This window comes from Xyrauchen texanus, chromosome 7 (genome assembly GCF_025860055.1).
Source record: "Xyrauchen texanus isolate HMW12.3.18 chromosome 7, RBS_HiC_50CHRs, whole genome shotgun sequence".
Taxonomy (NCBI): Eukaryota; Metazoa; Chordata; class Actinopteri; order Cypriniformes; family Catostomidae; genus Xyrauchen; species Xyrauchen texanus.
Genome location: NC_068282.1, coordinates 48379224 through 48406888, shown reverse-complemented (window position 1 = coordinate 48406888; position 27665 = coordinate 48379224). Strand labels below are relative to the sequence as shown.

Below are 27665 nucleotides of genomic sequence, written 5' to 3'. Positions count from 1 at the left end.
GTCAACCACTGTCAGGGTTGGGGAGTGACAAAATACTATGTAACGCTGTTACGTATTTAAAACATAGACTGTAAAAAAAGATGGCCGACGCCCCTTCGCTCTTTTCCATTGGTGAGAACTGAAGCCGCCAGTGTCCCGATATGGCGCTGACATCTTGGGACTTGAGTCTGCGCAGTTGCGATTTCGGGACCAGACCTGCGCAGTAGTGAGCCGGAAGTAAAGCCGCGAAATCAAGGCCCCGCCCTCACTCTCGCTGAATCAATCGCAAGCACACGCCCCTGCACTTTTGACTTTTGACGGTGTGAAATAATTAATTATAGAAATGTAGATATTAAATTTAAAGCTCCAATCTCCTCAGTCCTCCGAAGATCCAGAAAAAAAAGTCAGTTGGTGCTTCAGTGACTACTTCGCTCAGAGAACCTGTCAATCACAGCTGTCAATCATGATGTCACAGCACCGTTTTTATAGCATCAAATAACTAAAAACAAACTTATTTTGAAAACAAACACTTGAAATGACATCAACGTGATAGAAACGACAGTAAATGACAGAAACTATCTTTGGAAAAAAGATATGTGAAGTGTAATTTAATTGTTTAGTCGGTCTCACGTCCCGTTGAATAACATGGGGAGGCGGGGTTTATGACCTATACTAGGACCAGTCACCGGGGGGCGATCGAGACGTTTTGGCTTCACTTTTGAGGGCTTGTGCGGCACACTTGATTTAAAATACAAAATATGAGTAACTGTATTCCACTACAGATACAATTATAGCTAGTAAACTGAATACAGTTACTTTTAAAAAAGTATTTTGATTACTTAAGAGATTACTTTGCATTTTATTGTCACTTGTTTTATTTTATATTTAGTTTATTCAGTTGGAAAACATTTATGCTTTTAAATAAAGCGAAGTATTATTTATACGAGCAGACAGAGGGCGCTCTCATACTGTTATAAGTGAAAAGTTCATCTGACGCCATTTTAAGGATCTCTAGCAATAAAAAAAAAGTTTAAAATGCTCTGACAGGTGAAATATAAATACAATAAATAAGGCTATATGATTTGCCAATTTTTTGTGCAGTTTGAATTTCGATTCTAGCCCTTACGGTTGCAGAGATATGTAAAAGTGTTTATTATAGCGCCACCTAGGGTCAGATGGGTGTGTTTGTGATCCAGAGTAGTGAGGGGAATATGGGATCATCCTGCCAAGTTTGGTGTCTCCACGACTTACGGTCTCTGCCGCCCAGACTCTTTTAGGGCAGAAAAAAAGAAGAATTAGAAAAAGAAGAAAATCATTACAATTACAAAAGGGTTCCAACAGCTTTGCTTCCCGCTAAATAAAAATCCTAACAGAAACAATAAGGTTTCTAGCCCTTCAGGCTTGAACCCCTAATAAATACACGATGATAAGTGTCACGATCCCCCGTTGTCTGCCCTGTGTTTCTCACTTGTCATCTGTCCGGACTACACTTCCCATAATTCCCTGCCCTCATCACTGCCAGCTTGATTGTTTTTCTGTAACGAAGGCAGACGAGGAGTGAGGATCTACATGCAGTTTTTAATGGAAGAACAAAAGGTGAACAGGATAACTAAACAACACAGGGAACATATAAAACATCCACAAGGGGAAAACCAAAATATAAACAAGAGAAACATCCACGGAGGGCACGGACAGGAACACAGTCAAGGACATACATTACATTTAACAACTGGCACCGAATGATAAAACAATGGGGTTTAAATACACAAGGATAATGACACACAGGTGAAAACAATCAAGCTGGCAGTGATGAGGGCAGGGAATTATGGGAAGTGTAGTCCGGGACAGATGACAAGTGAGAAACACAGGGCAGACGACAGGGGATCGTGACAATAAGGCTATATGATATGTCTATTTTTCATGCTTGAGTATTTTCACAAGAATAAAGGATGCTTATATGAGAAATACTGACCAATGTAGCCTGTAGCATCATATAGAAAGCTACAAATAATTGATTTTCTGATCAACAAACGATCGGAAGATGTTGTTGGAGCATCAGAAATAGTCCTCGTGTGAACTCATATTTTTAGCCATTAGATGCACCTGTTACCTGTCGCGATTTTATCTTATAATGAGCTCTATCAAGAAAATCCACGTTTTATAATTTAATTTCTCTCTAGTAAGACCTTTTTCCCCTGCAAAAAATCAAATAAATCCTTCAAATAAATTGACTTGAGAAGCTACACTGTATACGATATTAAGGCTTTTTCAGAGCATGTGTTTTTATCTTCCACTACTGGCGAAGAGCTGCAAACTTCCAGCAAATATTTGCGGTGAATCAAAAGCTCATTTGCGTGTGAAAATAACGAGCGGCAATCTTGCGGCTAGTTTCGTTTTTTTGTATGGTTTTCACTTGTTTATTGACAAAAACAAGCGGAAAAACTCTGACAGTGCTGAAGAAGTAATCCAAAGTATTTAGATTACATAACTAACCTTGAGTAATCTATCAGAATACATAACAAATTACATTTTGAAGCATGTATTCTGTAATCTGAATTGAAATCCCTCCCAAGCCTGACATGGCGGAGCGGTAGATTGAGGAAAGCCTGGCTGAGTTAGTAAATGAAACAGTTACAAGGTTAAACAATTGACATGTTCATAGATTTCTGATTTAATGGCGCAGACATTAAATGGTAACTCCATTGCCCACCCCCCCTTGAGCACTGAGGTTTGTTATCACATTAATGCACATTAACTACATTAAGTACAAAGGCAAGAGTATGAAACTTTATTTTGGGTTTGTTTTGGACGTTAGAATCGAGGAGTAAAATGACCTATGAAAATGGTAAATTGAGGTCACTGATCTTTTTATAACTATGAAATAGCAGGTGTTATTTGAAACAGAGAGTGAAAAGTGATTCATACAATCGGTCAACCAGAAATGATGTGTAAAAGAAGTGATAGCACGATGTGTAGAGTGCTAATTAAAAGACTTTCTCTGAATCGCTCTCTCTTTTAATTATGATTCTTGTAGTGGAACTTTGAGGCTGTATGTTCACCCCCGCTTTTCGCTTGAATTTATTGAGGATGTTTAATTAGTTGAGAAACTTTTGCAAAGCACATATTGTTTAAAATGATCCTTTATCACAAAATACAAAGGATTGTCTCTTATTGTTCGGATTTTCTTGCTTGCAGACAAAACAGCTCGTGACTTATCACAGTCGAATGGCCTAATTGTGTCTTCTTTCAAAGATAATTTCATTTTCTGCTTTTTTCAAACACTATGAAGCAATATGTTGTGTTTTGAACCGAATAAATAGGAAATGGGTAATAAAAAAAATGGTTCATATTTAAAACTGGGAAAGAATACCACACAAAGCTGACTTCTGTCAAATGGATTATGCAAAATAAATGGCATGCAGACAGTAAATTGAATCATTGTCTTCAATGAAAGTTTAGATTTGTAGAATATAGAGAGATATGTTCCAATTACTGACCACTATTAGCAACATTTGAATTAATTACCCCTAACTGAATACTCAGTAATTAAACACTGCCTTATTATTCGTTTTTATTAATTACACATGACTCTCCTGTTCCTCCTGTACTCTAAATGTTTAATTATACAAAGACTTGCCTGGTATGTATTCAGTCTCGTGGGCAGTGTGAGGATTTATTCTAAGTCTCATATAGAACTCACAGGGTACAACAGTACCTCCTAGTGTTTTACCCAGGAAAAACATGCAGGCCCTAAATTAAACAAGCAACAACATTGGTTAAAAACACTTAGAACACCTTAGCAATCGCACGGCAATGCCTTGGCAACCTCCTAGCAACCACATAATGTAGCAACATGCTAAAAACCACTCATAACACTTTAGCAATTGCATAGGAGCAGCTTGGTAACAATCTAGCAAGGCTCTAGCAACTATACACTGATGAGCCAAAACATTATGACCACCTTCCTAATATGCTGTTGGTCCTTGTGGCAGGGCGGAGGGCAGGGCTGGGTCGTGATCCTACACACCAGGTCCCGTATTAGGCTAATTATGCCTCCGTGAGGGTTAAAGGCCTAGTGTAACGTATTCAATGGAAAGGAGGAGGCGAGAACCGGCTTGACGATGTAAATCATATTTTAATAGTAAACTTAAAAGAACACATAAACACACACATGACGGACATGTCCGTTAACGATCTCTCTCTCCCGCACGATCCTCTGCAGTCGACTGTTATACCTCAGAGGCTTGATTAGCCTAATACGGGACCGGCTGTGTATGATCACGACCCGGCCCCTCAGAGGCTTGATGCTCAATCGGTTGAGATCTGGGGAATTTGGAGGCCAGGGCGACACCATGAACTCTTCATTATGTTCCTCAAACCATCCACAAATAGTGTGTGCAGTGAGGCAGGGCGCATTACCCTGCTGAAACAGGCCACTGACACCAGGGAACACCATTGACATGAAGGGGTGTACCTGGTCTGCAACAACGTTTAGGTAGGTGGCACGTGTCAAATTGATGTCCACATGAATGGCGTGACTTAGGGTTTCCCAGAAGAACATTCCTCAGAGCTCACACTCCCTCCACCGGCTTGTCATCTTCCCACAGTGCACCCTGGTGCCATCACATCCCCACGTAAACGGCGTGCACGTACACGGCCGTCCACGTGATGTAAAAGAAATGAGACTCATTGGACAGGATACGGTATAGCCTTTGTTGCCCTCGAGTATCAATGAGCCTTGGGCGCCCAACACCCTGTCGCTGGTTTGTGGTTTGTCCCTCCTCAGACCGCTGTCAGTAGGTACTCGCCACTGCTGACCGGGAGCACCCCACAAGTCTTGACGTTTCAGAGATGCTCTGACCCAGTCGTCTGGCCATAACAATTTGGCTCTTGTCAAAGTCATGTGGCCTTGTTAGGAGATGATCAATGTTATTTGCTTCACCTATGAGTGGTCATAATGTTTGAAAAAACACCCAGAACACCTTAGCAATCGTATGTCAACCACACAATCCTTGGCAACCACCTTGTAAGGCTCTAACAACAACATAGCAACATGCTAAAAACCACCCAGAACACACATTATGTATTACTGCATTTTTATGTAGAAACCTCTGTGTCAGGTTGCTAGCCCATGAATAAAACAATATCAAGTGCTCTGTCTCTGATTTTCTGGTGTATATTTGGTATGTGTACCTCATATCATTGTCACTATCCTTACCCAGTGAGGGGCTGTCAAATCCAACCAATCACGACCTACTGTTCAGGCATCCAAGCTGCATGTTTTTCTCGCGCTCTCGTTCTTAGAATACATTCTCATTAGCACTCCACTGACCCAGAAATAAACATTCCATCATATTTCACGTTTGTGCTGTGAACGCCGCCTGCACTCACTTCAACCCTTTCCACTTAATTTGAAAGTGACTGGCTCCCCCCCACTCCTTTGATCTGAGTGATTCATGCAAATTGTAAACAGTCCATGAAATGAACTCAATGTCCTTGAGTATACTTAGACCAAAGGTCTATTGACGTTTAACACGGTAATCTTTCTACAGTATGTTATGTTCCTTACAGAAAGTGAATGACATAGATTACTTAAAGGGATAGTTCACCCAAAAATGACAATTCTGACATAGTTTACTCACCCCTGTGTTGTTACAACCCTATATGACTTTCTTTCTTTTTCTGAACACAAAGGCAGAAATTGTGAATTAATGTTGTGCTCTGTGATGTCATACAATGGCAGTTTATAGTGAGCGCCTCTTCAAGCTTCAAAAGAACACAAAAATATAATTGAGAAGTCTAATAAATTATTCAATCAGTTCAGGGCTGGAATGGGAAGAGAAATTGGCCTGGGATTTTACATAGCAACTGGCCCAAAAGTTGTGGGGGGTGGGGGGGGGTGTTCACAGTCTTTCGCTTCATATCGCGGTGCTGTTTTGTGGTCTGGCGTGGTAGGAGTGGTGGTGGTGTAGTGGGCTAAACCACATAACTGTTAATCAGAAGGTTGCTGGTTCGATCCCCACAGCCACCACCATTGTGTCCTTGAGCAAGGCACTTAACTCCAGGTTGCTCCGGGGGATTGTCCCTGTAATAAGTGCACTGTAAGTCGCTTTGGATAAAAGCGTCTGCCAAATGCATAAATGTAAATGTTCTGCATTACACAGTGGCTCATTTTGGCTTATCATGGCCCGTTTCGCGGTGTTTCACATTTTCATTCTCCCGATGGTGGGTTACGTCTCTAATCAGCTCCAAAGTGCGTTGGCCCACCGGGAAAATGCCCAGTATGCCAGATTACCAGTCCAGCCCTGAATCAAACTCTAGGTGCTAGCCTGCCATTGGGAGCAACTTGGGGTTCAGTGTCTTGCCCAAGGATTCATGTGGGCCGGGAATCGAACCACCAACCCTGCGATTAGTGGACTATCCGCTCTACCACCTGAGCCACAGCCGCCCCAACAGGACACGAGAGCAACAGTTCACACAGCCCCCTCTCGACATTGGGGCGTTCAAGTGAAAACTAATTTTGTTTATCTAAAAACAGGTCCTCCACTGCGATAGTGACTGAACACTACACAGCTGCACACAAAACAGTGAACAGAACTTATTAAACATGTCTGAAGAGTTTGCAGTCGAAGAATTGATGCATTTCTATGCCCAGCCTTATTTTTTTATTAAGTTTTTGGACCATAGCCAGTTCACAGAGGAGTTACCCGTGCAATGCCAAAAATAGATATCAAGCGATCGATAGGATGTACTGTCACTTGTCACTGCTGGTTAGGACAAAACTCTGATTAACATAGAAAATATACCTTGTATCACGTGCTGTTTGCCGTCAGGTTAGGACATGGTGTGACTGTGGCTGCCTGTAGCTCCTCTATGTTTCTTTGTGTTAAGAAAAAGAAAGAAAGTCATATGGGGTTATAACAACACAGGGGTGAGTAAACAATGACTGAATCTTCATTTTTGGGTGAACTAAACCTTTATCTTTTATATGTACAAATCATTAATAGTAGTGACTGCTAAGGCAAGTCTCATTATTTCTGTTGCTTATAGTTTGGGGTAATGATTTAAACCAGCTACTAACCCTAAGTATTAAATTATAGAGTATTACGTACCGCCTTGTTTGTGCTGACTGATATCTCAAATCCAGACTGATCTCACTGTGAATTCAGCAACAAGAGGTCGAAATTACTGTCTGTGCTTACTGAATATTAAATCACTGCCCCCAGTGGCTGAAGCCGGAAGTGCTGTTAAACGTATGGGCACCAACCAAAACAATTATTCCAAATATTTCTCTATCCATTTTTTAAAGATAACTCTTGTTTAGATTTGACTTTTCTAACAGTTAAAAACTATATAACTATATAATATATAATATATAAACTACAAATGCTCACAATATGTGATAGATGTGTGATGTTTCGCTTTTGCAAATATATTTACACCTAACAATACTGAATATGGCTTGTGGTCGGATTCTTACGGCATCTCACTTATTGGACCTATTGACTGAGGCAAACAGCATGTAAATCTGTCAGCCGTTAGTAATTGTGTCCAACGAGATGAACAGACCCATGAAGGGAGCGTGAAGGTTAACCAATCAAACATCTTTATTCTTTACAAAACCTCACAGGTGAAGTGATCCATAAGAAAACATGTGACCCTGTGAAATCAATGTGTTCCACAAAGAGCCACTAATTATCAGGAATGCAAAGCTTGTATTAAGAATAAAATACTTGCTAGATACTTACTAAATATTTTGCAGTATATACTGTATACTGCCTAATTAAAAATATGAATAAAAAGTCATTATGTGAAAACACACGTGGAATATGATAAATGTTTCAGAAAGTTGTTTTTAGCGATTTTATCTGTCAGTTATCGTTTTGGAGGTAAAGATCAGTTGCTTTGCTTTTTATAGCCAGTCTTGAGGCGGTTTAATAACAACTGTTGGACAATAATACGTCACTGGTCGCAAATATTACTTTTGTAAAAATGTCTCTTATCAGACCTGTTCAACAGGTAAGGAGTGACCAGTTTTTAGTGTCATGAAGGACACAAAAGTACCATAAAAGAATATTAAAAGTGGTCTATATGACTCATGTGCTATATTCCAAGTCGTCTGAAGTCATACGTAGACTTTGTTTGAGAAACAAATAAAATTTTACATAGTAATTTTGCACATTCATGAGCTCATAAGAGAAGTAGAGACAGGGGTGCGGGTTCCAGGGGACAAGCAAGTCCCCCTTTGTGTTCAACGGAAGAAGCAAAGTCATACAGGTTTGGAACGACATGAGGGGTAAATAGTGAGTAAACAATGACAGAATTTTCAATTTGGGCTGAAATAATACTTTAAATGTTGTCGTCACTTAAAAAAACATTGCTTTATTGGGTCATATGTTTGTAACAGTGGTTGACAGAAAGTGTGTTTTAGGACAACCGAAAAGTTAAAATAAAAGTCACTTATTGCGTTCCTGTGCCAACAAAAATCTCTGAATTTAAATTAAAAAAGATTATTTCACTTATAAATATTATTATTTTTCTCTGAATTTATTTTCCTTTTTATCTTTCTGTAAAATAAATGTTCTCCTAAGGAACAACACATGCACAAAAAAAATGTAATGCTAGATAACAATAAACATGTAGTACCAACCTCAGCCACCAGGTGTTAAATAAGCTTGAACTCTTAGTTTCTAAGGCTTTTTCAGAGAAAAATACAAATACATTTTGTGGTTCAGGGCTTCCATAGTGGTCACAAATGGGTGAACAGACTAACACATGATCTGACGGTGTGTAGAAATTCATGTGTGCAGTGTTTCAGTCCATTTCCCCTTATTTAGATAAGTGCTGGTGAAACTGGCTGTCAGACCCAACTAGAGTATGACTGCTGATGTCTTCAACATTTCTACATCTCACACACACACACACACACACACTCTCTCTCACACACGCACACATATACACACCATAAACGCTCACTCTCACACACACACACACACAATAAATACTCACTCACACACACACACACACACACACGCACACAATAAACACTCACTCACACACGCACACACACACAATAAACACTCACTCACACACTCACATATATACACACACACGCGCACACACACACGCACACACACAATAAACACTCACTCACACACTCACATATATACACACACACGCACACACACACACACACACAATAAACACTCACACAATATAAATACTCACTCACACACTCTCATATACACACACACACACAATAAACACTCACTCACACACACACACGCACACACACAATAAACACACACACGCACACACACACAATAAACACTTACTCACACACACACGCACACACACACAATAAACACTCACTCACACACACACATTAAACACTCACTCACACACACACATTAATCACTCACACACACACACACATTAAACACTCACTCACACACACACATTAAACACTCACTCACACACACACATTAAATACTCACACACATTAAACACTCACTCACACACACACATTAAACACTCACTCACACACACACATTAATCACTCACACACACACACACATTAAACACTCACTCACACACACACATTAAACACTCACTCACACACACACACATTAATCACTCACACACACACACACACACAATAAACACTCACACACATTAAACACTCACTCACACACACACATTAAACACTCACTCACACACACACATTAATCACTCACACACACACACACACACATTAAACACTCACTCACACACACACATTAAACACTCACTCACACACACACACATTAATCACTCACACACACACACACACACATTAAACACTCACTCACACACACACACACACAATAAACACACACACACAATAAACACTCACTCACACACACATTAAACACTCACTCACACACACATATTAAACACTCACTCACACACACACACACACATTAAACACTCACTCACACACACACACACACATTAAACACACACACACACACACACACACACAATAAACACACACACACACAATAAACACTCACTCACACACACACACACACACATTAAACACTCACACACACACACACATTAAACACTCACTCTCACACACACACACACACACACATTAAACACTCACTCACACACACACACACATTAAACACACACACACACACACACACACAATAAACACTCACTCACACACACACACACACACATTAAACACTCACACACACACACACATTAAACACTCACTCACACACACATATTAAACACTCACTCACACACACACACACACACATTAAACACTCACTCACACACACATATTAAACACTCACACACACACACACACACACACACATTAAACACTCACACACACACACACATTAAACACTCACTCACACACACATATTAAACACTCACTCACACACACACACACACATTAAACACTCACTCACACACACATATTAAACACTCACACACACACATTAAACACTCACACACACACACACACACACACACACAGGAAATAGAGACGGGGCGCAGGTTCCAGGGGGACAATCAAGTATAATGCTCCGTCAAAGAGTCTACAAAATATTTTCATCATTTGGCATCATTTACTGTAAAAACCTCATGATCTCACAAATGTGATTACAAGCTTTATATGGCACAAAACACAAGCTTTGTTTAAAGTATGTGAGTGTGTGCACCAGTTCTTAAGTACTGCACTATAAAAGACTACAGAACTTAAAACATTACAGTCAGGGGGGCAGGTTTATGATTTCTGAGGCCCCAAGCAACCAACCAACCCGGGGCCCCGTTTTGAAAAATGTTGCTAAAACAATTACAACATTTCTTTTAAATCATAATTTTAAATTGTACCAATCAGCCATTGTAGCCAAGTACATACTAAATGTTTAATGAAAGATAAATCTAGTTCAAGATAATCACAGTAATGCATGTTTTCCAGTTTTTCCACAATACAGTGATAAAACAAAACAATATTTACCAACATATACGTTTACAAAACACATGAACCAACCCAACCCTGACAGTAAACACACAAGCCACGGCGGCCCCTCAGCACACTAGAGCAGAAGAAAAACTAAAAAACTGCCGTTTATCAAGCGCTGAAACTTTGTTGCAAGAATAATCTGGAATAATGTTTAAAATTGTAACAGTCGCCTCTTTGCAGCCTGAACTCGTTTAGAACGATCAATCTTTGTGACACATGCGCTAAAAACAGTCTGGACACAGCGCAACGACTGAAACAGAACGCAGGTGTCTCGACATGTCTTTTTGAAACCTGAAGTTATTTTTAACTTGACACAGTGTCTAAAAATGTGCCGGTCACTGCGTGAGACACTGAAGAAACAGCGAGACAAGGTACATCAATCAAGGCATTCATCCAGCACGTGTTTACATAGAAGAGCAATGTGAAAACAGAGTGGACGCACGCAAAAACACTTCGGTGTGAACGGCCCCTGATCTGTTTGTGTATATCTGTGTTAGTTATCGTGCTTGGGTGAAACAAGTGCTTCAGAAGAGATTAATTGATTGACTGGAGTCATGTGGATTTCTTTTATGCTGCCTAAATATGACTTTTGGACCATCAAACAGCCGAGCAGACTGATGGCACCTGTTTACTTGCATTAAATGGACAAACAGAGCTGAAATGTGCTTATAAAAATCTTCACTTCGGTTCTGCTGAAGAAGGAAAGTCATACACATCTGCGATGGCTTAAAGGTCGGTCAGTCATGAGAGGATTTTCATTTTTGGGTGAAGTAACCCTTAAAAAAAAAAAAAAATGAAAATCGGTCAAAAATTAACCTTGTGTTTGTCAGTACATAGCAGTAGTTTTTCTTGAAATGATACATATTTATATTTCTGTTTTACCGGAGTATAATATACTGTATATTTTAATCTAAATGAAGTATTGAGTTGTGGTCTTGCACCCTGCCTACACACACACACACACACACACACACACATATCCTATTTACTGTATATCAACATCAGAGAGATTAATTCAAGACAAATGAATGAGAATGAGAGTAACAGGAAAGATGCTCTGCATGTTTGATTAGACGAGAGACTCTACGTGAAGTGGAGAAGAGCGGGACATGCTGTCATATCTGTTTTCCTCTTTCTACTGGAATGATTGACTGTTACCATGGTAACAAATTATGGCACAGGTGGAAGATTCCTCCATGGACAGCAGGTGATCAATTCATAAAGGGATATGACTGGACTTGTCAAGTGGCCTTAAAAAGATGAAGTCATGTTTAAAAATGTTCAAATGTTATTGCATTACATGCCAAAATAAAAAAAAACTTTGTCTGCTGGTAGAGCTCAGAAGATCTATTTTTAATGTACATTTGGTTTCATGCATTGGCTGACACCATTGAAAGAGACAGACAAAAAAGATGCTTTTACTCTGATGCCAAATAATAAAGCTTGTGTGTTGTATTCTTCATAACTGAGAGACGGTGGAATATCTGTAATTTTTTTTTACAATTCATATGACACTGAAGGACCATTTAAATTACAGTGGCGACCAGTTACAACAACTTAAAACTGTTGAAGTGTTGGTGTAGGGAAAAGTTATTTGTATTACCTAGGAAAGGAAATACAGAGTTCTGTCGCACTCTAGTGGTTATGACGTACTGCAACAGAAATGCAACATAATAGATTAAAAAATTACATAAAACTGTAAAATTAAGCAAAGTGTCTTGAAGGCTTTGCTTTGATTTTAATTTATAACTGGTGAATTTTATGCCAATCCGATGGCTATAATATGCATAATGACGTCTCAGTTATGCAGCGATGTCCGATGCGGGAATTGTTCATTTGAACCGATTCATTTCAATGACTTGATCGAACCGATTCTCAAAGCTTTGGTAGATCGCCAAGTTGTGAGGCATGATTGATTATCCATGAGGTAAACAAAAGTGGAACAATTAATATTTGGCTATTAGTTAACATTATTATTGACATTGGCAACAGCCCTGATAGCACACATTACCCAGTCTGTATGTTTACATCTGGAAGACGTCTATTTTACGTTGTTCACTCATCTGCAATACGTGTATATGTCATGTCAATCAGCATCTATCAGATATATGATTTAGTCTGTTTGTAAATCTGATTTTTTTAAGATGTTTAGCAGATGTTAAGATTTAATGACATCTCAGAGATGTAACTTGTTTGCTTATGTCGTTAACAATAATGTTGGAAAAATTAACATTTGACTCCAGCTATAAGGAAATTTTACTATACATATTATTAAACGTTAAATGCCATGTGAATAATTTCTGAACCGGTTCAATGAAACGAACTGTTTGAACGAACCGATTCGACAAAGTGAATCAGACTTCCGTTTCTTTTGCCACCAGGTGACGCCATAGACATCTATGGGTGACGCTAGCGCGTTAGTCGCTCATTTAGGCTTCTACAAATAATGCCTGTTGTTACTTTGAACAATTCTAGATATTTTTTTAACTATTTTGAATTTACCTTCCATGCTTATCCTACATTACACATTATAAGTAGGCATGATTAAGCGCGAATGTCTGTTGCTTTTTGGTCAGGCGCGCGTTGGCCAGTCTCGCATGGGTCTCATGTAAGAGGCGCGCGCGCGGCTAAGCGTCATTTACACTGGAGGATCAATCATGTCTGTTTAGCGCATTTACGGTCAGGTCATGAGTTTGTTTTGAGATCAAGTCTCACTATAGTCCAAAGCATCGCCTCAGGAAGCAGAATATCGGTCAGAGATCAGTTATTGATCACCATGCCGCCCATCGAGAATGACTCGGGTCGCGAGCTGATGAAATCTAAAATCAAAGAGCTGATCGATTCCAGTCAGGTGCTGGTGTTTAGTAAGAGCTTCTGTCCGTACTGCGTGAAGGTGAGTGAGTTTGTCAAATAAAATGACAAAAAAGGGTTGAGGTGTAGTAATAACATTTGGCTTAATTTAAAGAATTTCAAGTGTACAGTTGAATGTGTGTGTGTGTGTGTGTGTGCGCGCAGATGTGTGTGTGTGTGTGTGTGTGCGCGCGCGCGCGCGCGCGGTTGAGTGTGTGGCCCTGTCCCAAATGGCGCACTTCATGCGGACTTTCGGTCTCGTGGACTTAAATTGCGCGTGCTCGCTGAGTCCGTAGGCCGTCCCATTTAGCATTTTAACGCTCTGAAGTGTGCTCAGCAGCGCCCCCTTTGTACCCTTGAAGCGGTCTTCCGCGAAGCCCGCATAGATCCAGGCTTCACGCATTTCAAGTACCCAGGAGTCCTTGCGAAAGGCCAATCAGACAACTGGTGTGAAGAGCGCTTTCGCTCACGGACACAGACAATTGATAACATGGCTGAGAAGAAAATATTTAAGTGTATGTATCATTATGGTTTTTTTGACTGTGTACATTTTACCAGTTGTTACCTACAGTTTATACAAACATTATGGTCATCGACCAGTGGTTGATGTCTCAAACATAGTAATAGCGCGCTGAATAATAGGCTGATCGCATAACGATTCATTATATAGAACCGAATGGCAGGGCTTTACTGAGTCATATGTAAGTGAAGTATGGATATTTAAACCTGTAAATTAAAAACGACATAAAAAAAACAAGGTACACATAAAAAATCTAAAATACATATATATATATATATATATATAAGAAAAAAGAAAAATAAACAGTAAATCAAATAATAATGACTTAATGCATTAACGACTTCTGACAAGATATATGTTTATCTTCAAAGTCAATAACATTTACTTGCTTACCCTTTCCTCCGTGCATAACATCAGCATTTGTATGTATGAAAAATAATCTTGTCTTCTACGACGTCGGAGCGTATAAATGTGATTTCTCTGCATGGCAAGCCATCTCGCAAACACAATAGTAAAAACAGCAACAATAGGCAGCATATTTCCCCGAACCGAACCTGCAGCTCCTGTCCAACAATAACCACGCTTCACGATCGAGTCTGTCCCAAAAATACTTCTCAATGCGCCCTTGTGGACTTGCGCGAGGGGCCCTATAAGTCTGCACTACATGACGTCACCGAAGTGTGGACTCTGAGGAAGTGCACAAGTCCGGAGAGTGCCATTTGAGACAGGGCCTGTGTGTGTGTGTGTGTGCGCGCGCGCGCAGTTGAGTGTGTGTGTGTGTGTGTGTGTGTGTGTGTGTGCGCGCGCGCGCGCGCAGTTGAGTGTGTGAGTGTGTGTGTGTGTAAAAACGATATAATCGAGATAATTTTGCTGATGATGTAAATTGACCATTATCGCAATAGTGTTGTCAGAAATACTGGTACTTCGGTACCAAGTCAATTCTAAAATGAAAAAGATGTCCTATACCAGTAGTATCGAGCACTGACTCTGTCCGGTGCCAGCGCGCAGTACAACTGACACCTGATGCTCATTTTGAGCGTGTGTTCTGTGACTCCTTTTACGCTGAAATGGACAATGAATCAAATTAAAATCATAATATATCCCTAGTGTGATTTATTAAACCGCTAAAGGCCGCAATCTTACTGTGGACGAGCTGCGTACTTTAAATAAATCTGACCGCTCATCCACTAAAAACTCCACAGACATTGGGAATCATTCATGTTGTATGAAATGACAGAGCAGAGCACTAATCTACTGTGAACCACGCAACACATGGAAACTATATATTTATATCATTAAAATCATCGCATTTATGCTTTAATCTTGCTCAGAACAGTAATGTAGTATTATTCAATGTTCAACTGGGGTTTCAAAAATAAGTCAGTGAAGTAGCTTTGCACAGTAAAAACATTTGAAGGTAAATAATGCTTTTTATTAAGCTTCTATGCATCAATGTGTATGAAATATAAATATAAAGTGCATATCATTCAAAATAATTGAATGTGGTTGCACATATGTGCATAGTGCTTCTACGACCGTGAGAATCAATTTTGTGTTTAAACCATTTAAATCTAGAACATACGTTTTTTAAAAAATAATTTTTTATTGTATCCACCTTTACCTGATATATGTGGATCCTCTCACATGCACGTGCTCTCTCATTTGTGTTTGACGGAGGACAAAAAAAGAACGCTATGATCAGACTTGTGCCAGAGATTTTCTATTATTGAAATAACAACCATCGCAGTTCAATCATAGAAGAGAGCGCAATGCTAGTAACGGTTAACTAGCGTGTTACGACAGTACGTCACTGATACGGATACCATACAAATGAATGGGGAGAGTCGTGATTTGACACTGTGTCTTCACTTAATAAAACACAATTTTATACACGTAACCCAATAACAAAACCGTGTAAAGCAATCAAACAGACATCGAACTCAGTCAGGTTCAACACAACAACCGAGAACTATCAATCAATATTAAAGCTGCACTGTCCTCTCCATGAATGTACAGAACAATATTGATAAATAACAATAATAAAATATGAATAACATGCATGTTAGCTAGGATAATTTTAAACAGAAGCTACACCCTATTAACTCTTTCCCCGCCAGCGTTTTTAAAAAAAAGTTGCCAGCCACCGCCAGGGTTTTTGACTATTTTCGCTAAATTTTAATGGCCCGCAGAATATTTTCTTCCATGAATATATGAAGATGCTATATATCAAAATAAAGATCTGAGCCTCTGCTTTTAGGCAAAAAAACGATTTTATTTTATCTTCATTTGTTCTTTTTTATTGCCACTTGAACAGAGGTAGGTTTTGTCAAAAACAACATTTCGGACAAAAAGCTGAGAAAAAGGCATTTTTATCAAACAAGTGCTTTAGTATTAGTATGGTGTTCCACTTCACTTTTGAGACGATCGCAGTCTGTTTCTTTGATCAAAGAGTTGCGTACTCTTTCAAAACATGCGTGCGGGTCTTCCTTACCGTATACCACCTAAAACACGGATACCCGGAAAATTCCGTGTTTGGCGGGGAAGCGTTTTTTCATAAAACCCGGAAAATTCCGTGTTTGGCGGGGAAAGAGTTAAAACATTCCTGAATTGTCATTTTTAATTACTTGAAATGCTAATATTTGCAATATCATGATATCAAATGCCTATAGAATGGCACATGTTTATAAAGACTATATAAGTTTAGTTTATAAAAACTACTCGTATCGGTACTCCGTATCGGCCGATACCCAAATCTAGGTAGTTGTATCAGCCTTCAAAAATTGGTAACGGTGCACCTCTAGTAAATTGACGTTATATTGACTAATAGAAAGGTCATTACTGTGTCATTTAATGTCTTTATTAAAATCAAAAAATACCAAATGTTGTTTGAAGGGGTTTCAGGAATAGTTTTTATTTATTATAGGTTGTTGTTTAAAAAGTGTGTGTGTGTGTGTGTGTGTGTGTGTGTGTGTGTGTGTGTGTGTGTGTGTGTGTATGTATGCGTGTGTATATATGCATGTATGCGTGTGATGTGCGTGTATTTACAAATACTAAAGTATAAGTAAACTGAATACTTCACCTTGGACAGTTACAATTTCATGAGGATACAGCTTATAGTATTTAGAATAGTTACATTCAAAAAGTATGTTGATTACTGAAGAGATTACTTTGCATTTTATTGTCATTTGTTTCATTTAATATTTTGTCATATTAGATGGAAAACATTTATACATATAAATGATGTGATCTAAAGTGCATCTGAACAGCGGTGAAACACTTTCTTATGATGTGTGACATTCATACGAGCAGACAGAGAAGTACGTTTGAAGTCAGTTGGAGCAGAAGAAATAGAAATAAACCTTGTGGAAATTTTCGCTAAGCTAAAATGCTATTTCTAACCATTTTACATGCACATGTTACCAGACACAATCATATTTATTTATCAAGAAAATTCACGTTAGATCATAATACATTTTTTTTTTTAGTAAGATCTTTAATATTAGGGCAAAAATCATATTCTTGATGATCATATTTGTATTGTTTTCCTGTAAAAATCCTTAAAACAAGATAAATTTGATCTTGTTTTAGAAGCAACACTGCAGAAGATATTTGGGTTTTTCAGAGAATGTATTTTTAACATGTTTAAGTCAAAACAAGTGAAAAAATAAAAAAAGTCCAAAGTATTTAGATTACATTACTGACCTCGAGTATTCTAACAGAATAAATTAAATTTTACAGCATGTATTCTGTAGTGGAATACATTTCAAAAGTAACCCTCCCAATCGTGTGTGTGTGTGTGTGACTTGTGAATGAATGTCATGTGGTGTAACCATTAAGTCAATGGTATTAAAATGGTTTTCTTGAATATATGATCAGTTTAATAATTAATAAAAAATAAAAAAAGTTTTAAAACATGTTTTAAAACATGTCAAATTGTTTTTAGTCAATATCATGATTTAAGTAAAGAAATTATCAATAAGTTTTCTCATGGTTACACCAAAGGACTTAAAATCAGTGTTCTCATAAAAAATATAATAAATTGTTTTTAAAGTTCACACGTAGTCTTGCAGGTCTAAAGAGATCTCTGCTTTGTGTTTTTTGGCACAAGACAACAAAATTTCTTCCTACATGTTGGTCACACCAATTGACTTTGGTTTGGTTTTTGAAATATTAATCATATTTTAAAAGTAAAATGGTTTCACTGCTTATAATAAAAGATTATTCAGCACAACTCATGCCAACATTTAATTATTTCAGCTTTCAGTGAGACTTTATTTTGTTCTGTCTCCGGACGGTTGTACCACATGACATTTCTTAAAGGTTTATTCAAGTAATTGTTTTGTTTGAATTGCATTTCTAATGTATTAGATGTGGACTAAAAAATAAGTTCACCTCATTGATCCATCTACTAAGATATGTATTGACATACAGCTATTACATATTCATAATTGAAAAATGATTTAGTTTTTCGACTAATTTACAATTAACCAAGTCATCTTTTATATTTGAAATAATGCTTTAAAAAAAATGTGACAACATGAACCATAACAAACCTGCAGAATGATGCCATCCCTATTTCAAAGCTTCAATATCTTGAATTTGTGGTAACAGAGATTTAAAGGGAACTTTGGTGCTTGATCACAGGTTAACAAAGGGAATATTTGTCTGACGAATTTGCTGCATTTACCGTTTTTAAAATGCGTATTCTGCTGTGTAACTTACATGTTGACTTTTCTTTAATTTCAGGTGAAGGAACTATTTAAAGAACTGAATGTCAAATGTCATGCCATAGAGCTGGACCTGATGGGTAAGTTTACAATTACTTCTAACGTCTATCATTTGCAGATTTAGTTATCAGTAACATTTATTCTAATGCATTAAATATGGGAGGTTACAAGCATGCAAGTTCAGTAAAACTGTGTCTTTCTACTAATGTTAGAATGTGTTCATTGTACACCTGAGGAATGTTAGTTATGTTGGACTCTAGAGGTTATGTAATATCCATGTTAGAGGTCATTACAGTTTTTCCACCTGAATGACTCGGGTCTTTGACTGATATGAGCTGAAATACTCTGACATGTCATGTGCTCTCTGTACATTGTGTTGTACCTTTAGCCATGACAGCTGACCTGCTGAGTCACTCACACTGCATCATTGCTAACATATCAAATCATCTTCCTTTTCCTGCTTTCGTTCTGTTGACTGTACTCCCCTCCCTATGTCGCATTCATGTCACATGATAATCTTTATCTTTCTGTACATGCACAGCTGTTGTGTAATACCGTAGTATTGATAATGGTTTCCCTGGTGAATGAACTGAATGGCTGGAAATAGAGCTATGTGATAGCTTAGAGTGATTTATTTTATTGACACCCTCTTCAACTTTTTTTATTTTTATTTTTTAAATCCGATGAAATCATTATTTCAACCAAACAGTCATTGTTTGACAGTACATTAAATCCACTGAACTGAAAATATATTCAGAGGAAAATAACAATACTTGCATTATGCCCCAACGGTTTTTGTTGTTGTTGTTTGCATTGGATCGTCTGGTAAATAAAAATCAAACTAGGACTGTCTATTTAAGATCTCTCCGACCACTTGCATGGTAGAAAAATCTGTATTTTTATTACCGAATTTACGTACACGTCAGGGGGCATGAATAATTGCGTAAAAACATTTTTAACAACGCAATTTTTCATGCCCCCTGACGTGTAGATGACCGGTGATCCCCGCCTCTTTGGACCTGGGAGGGTGACAGGGGGAGGGAAAAACAACAACAACAACAAAAGAAACAAGAGGTGAAGGCCAGAATGAGCGAGAGAGAGAGAGAGAGAGAGAGAGAGGAAAAAAACTGATACGCCGTAGCTTGGTCCTCGGCCACTCCTCCACCCTCTAGTGGACAACACCCGTCCCTAGGCAGATCGGAGGCAGTCCTCCTGTCCCTGGCGGATGGAAGGGGTCTCCCCTGCCCCTGGCAGCAGTCGACCAGGAGCCCCACCCCACTCGCGGTCGGCGGTGCCTAACCCCGCCACAGTTTAGCGGCTGTTAAGGGTCTCCTCCACCCCTGGCAGCAGCCCTGACCACTCCAGGTGGTCGGCTAAGAGCCCCTCCTCCCCTTGCGGTCGGCACCTATTCCTCTGCTCTCAGGCGGCCAGGCTCCTTTCCCCCTGGCGGATGGCCGCGGCTGCTCCATTGGGGTGGATAGTAGTGGTGAGGACTCTACCACAGCGCATCCCTCTTCCTTCTCGGGTTTCGGCACCAGTGTAACGAAGTTCAATGTAAAGGAGGAGGCGAGATCCAGCTTAACAATATAAACAATAGTTTAATTACAAACTTGTGTTTAAGACAAACACGTGCTGGGCAGCTGCCCGTAGCTCTCGCTCTCTCTCCCTCTCTCTCTGGAACTGCCGTCTCCGGTTGCCTTTCTCCCTCTCAAGGGATTGATTAGCCTGATTAGGGGCCGGATGTGCAGCATCACAACCCGGCCCCACCCTCCTTCCTGCCGCAATCACTTCTGATGTGTGTTTCAGAGGATGGATCCAACTACCAGGACATGCTACATGAGATGACTGGGCAGAAAACAGTCCCCAACGTTTTCATCAACAAGAAACACATCGGTGGCTGTGACAACACCATGAAGGTACTGATTTCTCAGTTTTTTCTGTATGCTTTACTTAAATTCTCATCTACTTTGCTGCTTATTCTGGCTACAAACTGCTTGCATTGAGAGTATGTAAAGCAACCAATCACAGTGTACTCGTATCAAGCATTAATTGTGGAATAATGCCTAAAAAAGTCACATGTATACAGTAAGTGGTAAGCTAGTATTATTTTCCGAACATGGCATTTGTTCACAGTTGCATACTCCCATGCAGCTCCTATTACTACTGCTGTATACAGTATGAAAATGTACCATTTGCATACAAAACCCTGAAGATCTGCTGCATTTGCTGTGTAATGATTGTTGTGTACTGTTTCACTTATCTTCCTGAAGAATAATAGGCAGTATATGCTATGGTGTACAGTCGGGTGCCGTTCAGAATGGAATTTAGACTGCCAATTCGAATGCAAGGAATTAGAATAAAAATAGAATTAAATTAAAAGAAATTCATAAAACTGGTTAGTTTTAATACATTTGATTGCATGCATTTTGATTTTGAAAGAATACATTTGTTGCCAGAATGTAAGGAATTTTCAAATTCCTTTTAAGGAAAAGTTCATAAACCACCTTAAATGCATATTAAATGAAATATTCATAATCCAGTCAATTCCTTATGAATAATATTAAAGGAATAGTTAAGCCAAAAATGAAAATTCTCTCATTATTCACTCTGATGCCATCCCAGATGTGCATGACTGTGTTTCTTCAGCAGAACACAAATTAAGATGTTTAGAAGAAGATTGAGCTCTGTCAGGACCTTTTATAATGGAAGTACATGGGTTCCACAATCAATTGATTCATGTTTTTATGAGGTTCTATGAAAACAATGTGGGGGTCCATTTTTGGTGCTGTATGGCCAAATTAAAATGTGTTGATGGCTTTGTTCATTCGAATAAGTTAGTAGGGATGTAACGATATCGCGCTATCGCGGTGGTAAACGTGTCTCGATATCGTCGTGGTTGGGTTACAATATTAAAAGGACAGGTGTCCGTCAAAAAGCAAGAGGATTAAACACAGTCCCGCGGAACAAATCATTGTTAACTACATAGACCATGATCCTTTGCGCTGCGTCGTCACAACAACCGTTGTTAAGCCAATAGGATTGCACGCTACACGCTGTCCACACAAGCTCACAGCAAGCCAGCAGGGCCGACAGCGATACTTGTAAGGATGAAAACAACAACCCCGAAGTTGAGATTGTGCCAGCCCCTGCAGCTTTTAAATCAGATGTCTGGAAACATTTTGGTTTTGTCGTGTCAAAAAACGCAAAAGGAGAGGTGGTGGTGGACAGACAATGGACTATTTTGATCTTTCTGATGAAAAACGTGAACATAAGCTAAATGATAGGTCAGTGTTTTTTAAAAGGCTTTTTGACTGACTATTTTATTTAAGTTTAAGTCATGTTCCTAAATACCAGTTTTGAAAGGCTGCTTTTATTTGCGTTACGCATAAACCTGACTTAACTTGATCTTTGTTTGCACTTAAAGGGAATTCCCTATTGTTTACAATTGTTCTAGTTGCTTCTTAACTTGAACATTGCACAGAAGAATCAGTTATGCAACCAAATATTACTATACAGAATATTGATGTTCCTGACTACAACTTGCACTTTAAAAGCACTATGTGATCAGCGTTTTATGTTGTCATGATCCATAAATACAACAATACATTGCCTGTTGACTGGCAAAAGCAGAATAAATGTCAGTATTTTTTCGCTATTATCATCACAAACACTATCGTGAGCTATTTAACAATACCGTGAGCTTTTCCACAATATCGCAATAAATATCGTACCGTGAGGTCAATATCGAAATTGTATCGTACCGTGAGATTTTGATATCGTTACATCCCTATAAGTTAGCCTAGATATTAGATGATATTATTGAAAGTTATTTCTGAGAAATGTTATATCTAAAGTAAAAAAAATAAATAAATCATTATTCTATCCCTCCATTAATAAATGGGCTATATAAATAAATTACCTTGTTACATTTCTTGGAATTGCAATTCAGGAAGTTCTACCTCCTGTCGTTCCAATTGTGATTCCAAATTCCAGTGGGGCGTGGCCCATTCAATTGAAATTCCAACCAATGTACAAATACTGAATTGAGTGCACAAGTATTCCTTACACAAACTACTAGTTTCAAAAGTGTTTCACGAAGACATTGTCTTGTTAATATTTATGATCTTGCATGAACAGCTGCACCTTCAACTGGATTAAGAGCGGGAATTGTTTCTCACACATCAGCATCTTTTGTATGATCTGTAATCATTGCTGCTTTGATTTATTGTGGATTCATTCGGGTTATTCCTGATCTCTTTGATCACATACAGCTGTCTGATTTTTATAGTAACAGTAGTGGTGAATTTCTCTCACTTGTACTCGTGGATCTGATGGTTTTATGGTGGCCAAAGTCTGAAGCAACGGTTTTGTAACCCGTTCAGAAACGTCTGATCCATCAGTTCTTCAGGAGTCACTGTTGATTGGAGCCTGTTCAACTTTGTTAACCAGTGTCATTAAAAGTGGCCTTCAAGTTTATGACATCTACAGTCTTTGGAGGCCCCTCCTTTTATAGGTTGTACACTGCACATTTTCTCATTTAGTGGGTCATTCCATGCATGCATTCAGAAACTGTACTGTGCACACCTGCTATATAATGCAGAAGTAGTAAGAGTGTTCCAGACATAGCCGTCAATAACTGAAATGTATCTGTCTGTAGACAGATTTCACTGTAAAGCAGCTTGAGGGGGGAAAAGACCTTTTGGTAATGGATCTGAATAGTGCACAAGTACCTCTTCACAACAGCTCTTCTCTGCATCGCGTTTATGCCACTGCTAATGCGATTGTCATGGTAACAGGCACACAAAGATGGCATCCTGCAGCAGCTGTTGGGTGATGAGAGTGAGGGGTACGACTACGATCTCATCGTCATTGGAGGCGGATCTGGAGGTCTGGCCTGCTCAAAGGTGAGGATTCACCCTGCTGAACTTCAGAGGTGCCATGTGAATGGCCCTTTAGCCTGCGGCTACGATTAATTCCAGTCAGCTCTGAATCTCCCAATCAGTTTAATTACAAAACACAACGAAGGGTTTTGGCAAATTTTATTGGAAAAAAGTTACGTTGTTGAACATATTTAAAGCTGAAACATGTAAATTTTTTTCTGTGTTAAAATACTTCTATCCTAGCTTAAAGGAATATTCCGGGTTCAATACATGGTCCATTCACATCGACAGCATTTGTGGTGTAATATTGATTACCACAAACTAATTTCGACTCTTTTTAAAAAAAATAAAAATAAATAATCTGTGTTACAGTGAGGCACTTACAATGGAAGTGAATGGGGACCAATCAGTATTCGTTAAAATACTGATTCAAACGTATAGCCACAAGACATAATGTGTGTTAACATGATTTCTAACTTTTTTGTTTTTTGTGTGAAGCTGATTGATTTAACGTCAACTAGGTGGGCCAAAATATAGATAGTCCGATGCATCTCAATCTTCATTTGAACGATCTTGATATCGATTCTTAAATCCCAAGATTGATCTTTCACTCTGAGCAACAGTCAGTTGTTGATTAAAAAAATAAATAAAATTATCTAATTTGTGCTATGCATGATTAGAATTAAAGCAATTCGATTCTCTCGCGTTACAGACGCTCTTTACAAAAATCTAAATTTTCTTAAAGAGACAGTACCGGTTTTAGCACATGTTATGTTATTAAACAATAAACGTGTAACAAAATAATATATGCAATATAATATATTGATTTAAATACATTGATTTGTTCATTATTAAAAAGTTAAAATGTATGTAAGCAAAAGGTACATTTATAACAAAAATACACCCATATGAATCGATAATGGAATCGAGAAATCTTTATCAATACCCAGCCCTTATGTCAACTAGGGCTGCAACTAACAGTTAATCTAATGATTATTAGAACGATTATTCTGTGATTTATTGCAACAATTAATCATTCGTTCTTAACTGATTATTCAGCTTGTGTGCCAACTTAAAAGGTTGTATTAAACGTGCTTACTAACAATAAAGAGGAAAAAATAATCTTTTTAAAATACCTCTAAATGACATTCACTGAATGAAAGGGTCAAAAATAGTACATTTTATTAAGTTTAATTCTGTAAAGTAATTCACTGCAGAAAATCCTATTGTTATCATTTATACATTTTACATTTCTCCATTTGGCAGATGCTTTTATCCAAAGTGACTTACAGTGCACTTATTACAGGGACAATCCCCCCGGAGCAACCTGGAGTTAAGTGTCTTGCTCAAGGACACAATGGTGGTGGCTGTGGGGATCAAACCAGCAACCTTCTGATTAACAGCCCTGTGCTTTAGTCACTACGCCACCACCAGTGTTTTTGTCTTTTTTTCCAATTAAAATAGTCTAAAAATCCTTAAAACAAGATGCATTTACTTGAGAAGCAACATAAGATATTTAAACTTGCTTTAAGAGAATATATCTTAAATATAAGTGTATTTTGTCTTTACTTTAATCTGAGAAGTATAACCAAGTGAAAAAAATACACTTATATTTAATATTGTACTTTTGCATTATAATTCCCTCAAACCTTTTATGTATCTTTCTTCTAACAGAAGAATTGATGCAAGTGCTTTTAGAAAATTATAAGATTTACATTTCTGCCTTTTTAAAACCCTCCAAAAATGTTTTGTGGTAATCAACATTATGCTACTGTCGATTGAGCTTAGCTTGCATTGAACCCGGAACATTCCTTTTAATATGCAGGAACAACTATAAGTAATTCTAAACACTGTCTCAGTGGCACTTAATATTCCTCTCCTTTTGAGTGACCCTCTAAGACCCACCCCAGCAACGTTACTTCACCAATGGCGTGAGTTGGGGGCCGGACTATCTGACTGTTTGAACATCAGAAGATGAGTGACGTATTCAGAAATCTGTTTTGAAAACATCGTTTGTTTTTCCAATTCCATTCGGTGGCGCAAGTGTCGCTCGCGGAAATGACATTCTTCAGCTTTAATGAATCAAATGCATTAACTTATTAAATTTGACAGCACTAATTTAAGTTATATCAGCCTTTAAATGGTCAGCAATATTATTCGACTACTTGCATCTCAATGTTATGTAAAACCCTGCTATAGATGGTTAATACTTAACCCACACCCTTATGTTCATAAGCAGGCTTTCATTGAGTCTTTGAATAGAAGTGTTGTACATGAACGTATTTTCACACTTTCTACTCCATCAACAGGAAGCAGCTGTTTTGGGGAAAAAGGTCATGGTTCTGGATTATGTCGTTCCTACGCCCAAAGGCACAACCTGGGGTAAGGATAGGATATGCATGAGGCATGGCACAACAACATGCCTTTGCAAACCTAAAATGTACACTTGAAAATTCAGTGACATGATTAATGCAAGTAAACCTCTATATTGTGGGACACTTTACTCTATTAAGGTGTCATTATTTCTCTCTAGGTCTGGGAGGTACGTGTGTAAATGTGGGTTGTATTCCTAAGAAACTGATGCATCAGACGGCCCTGTTGGGCACAGCCATGCAGGACGCCCGCAAGTACGGCTGGGAATTCGGTGAACAAGGTGATTCATATATGCCATGCTATTTGAAATATAAGGCAGTGTGTGGGACAAAGTGGCACATGTATTCTGTAAACAATACCGTCAAGAATTATGCCTTTTAAATAACTGAGAGACAATATTGTTAGTTTGTAGCTCTTATTTACTCTCAGATTTAAAGAGATATTTCCCCCCAGACGTTTGTCATCATGTACTCGCCACATTTTGTTCCATACCCGTATGACTTTCTGCTGTGGAAGTCGATAAGCAGATGTTTCTCCATTCACTCTCTTTTTTTTGTTTGGAGGAAAGACGGGGTTTCCGTGGGTCCTTAAAACGTCTTGAATATCTTAAATAACAAGATGTCTTAAGTTTGATGAGGTCTTAAATTTTGGGGTTGTGAATAGAGACGACACTTAAAATGGCAGAATCTGTGCTAGTCATAATCCTCCCTCTCGCTCTCTTTCTGTGTCTCTCACTCTCTTTCTGTTTGTGTCTCTCTCTCTCTCTATTTCAATTTTCAATTTAAAGTACTTTATTGGCATGATTGTGTTTACATACAATATTGCCAAAGCATGAATACACAAAACAGATAATGACAAGACAAATAATAATAATAATAAAATAGAATTAAAATAAGGTGCCAGGTAATGAATCAAATAAAATAAAAACTATAATAACAATATACACACAAAATAAGCATTTAACACGACATTATGAAGATAAGAGAATAAAAGTACTGAAGTACATTTAAGGCAGTAATTGGTTTCTGAGGGTGTGTATCTCAAAAATGAATTTTGCTGCAACTGATGCATGATGGTCCTCCCCCAGTCTCTCTCGGTCTCTCTCTCTGTCTCTCTCTCTCTCTCTCTCTCTTTCTTTCTCTCCTGCATCCGTAATTTAGCTGCTGACGCTTGAGTTTAGTTTGAGCGCATGCAGGAAGTGCATTTTTGCTGAACTTACGATGTTACACACGTTATTTTGCGTCTCTGTAAGCGAGCGATGCGCTAACACAGTCGCTCCTGTTTATAGATCGACAAAGCTGTTGTACAAT

At 38.5% G+C, this 27665-nt stretch overlaps 1 protein-coding gene across 1 annotated transcript in view; it reads left to right on the top strand.

The window, feature by feature from the left end:
- The first annotated feature begins 13614 nt into the window (after nucleotides 1–13614).
- Nucleotides 13615–27665, top strand: part of txnrd3 (thioredoxin reductase 3) — a 28384-nt gene continuing 14333 nt past the window's right edge. Inside the window, exons 1-6 of the mRNA XM_052129845.1 lie at nucleotides 13615–13898; nucleotides 19122–19182; nucleotides 20909–21018; nucleotides 23899–24006; nucleotides 26292–26364; nucleotides 26516–26635. Coding sequence (XP_051985805.1) covers nucleotides 13782–13898; nucleotides 19122–19182; nucleotides 20909–21018; nucleotides 23899–24006; nucleotides 26292–26364; nucleotides 26516–26635 — 589 coding nt within the window. The 5' untranslated portion in view covers nucleotides 13615–13781. The remainder of the gene's footprint in view (nucleotides 13899–19121; nucleotides 19183–20908; nucleotides 21019–23898; nucleotides 24007–26291; nucleotides 26365–26515; nucleotides 26636–27665) is intronic.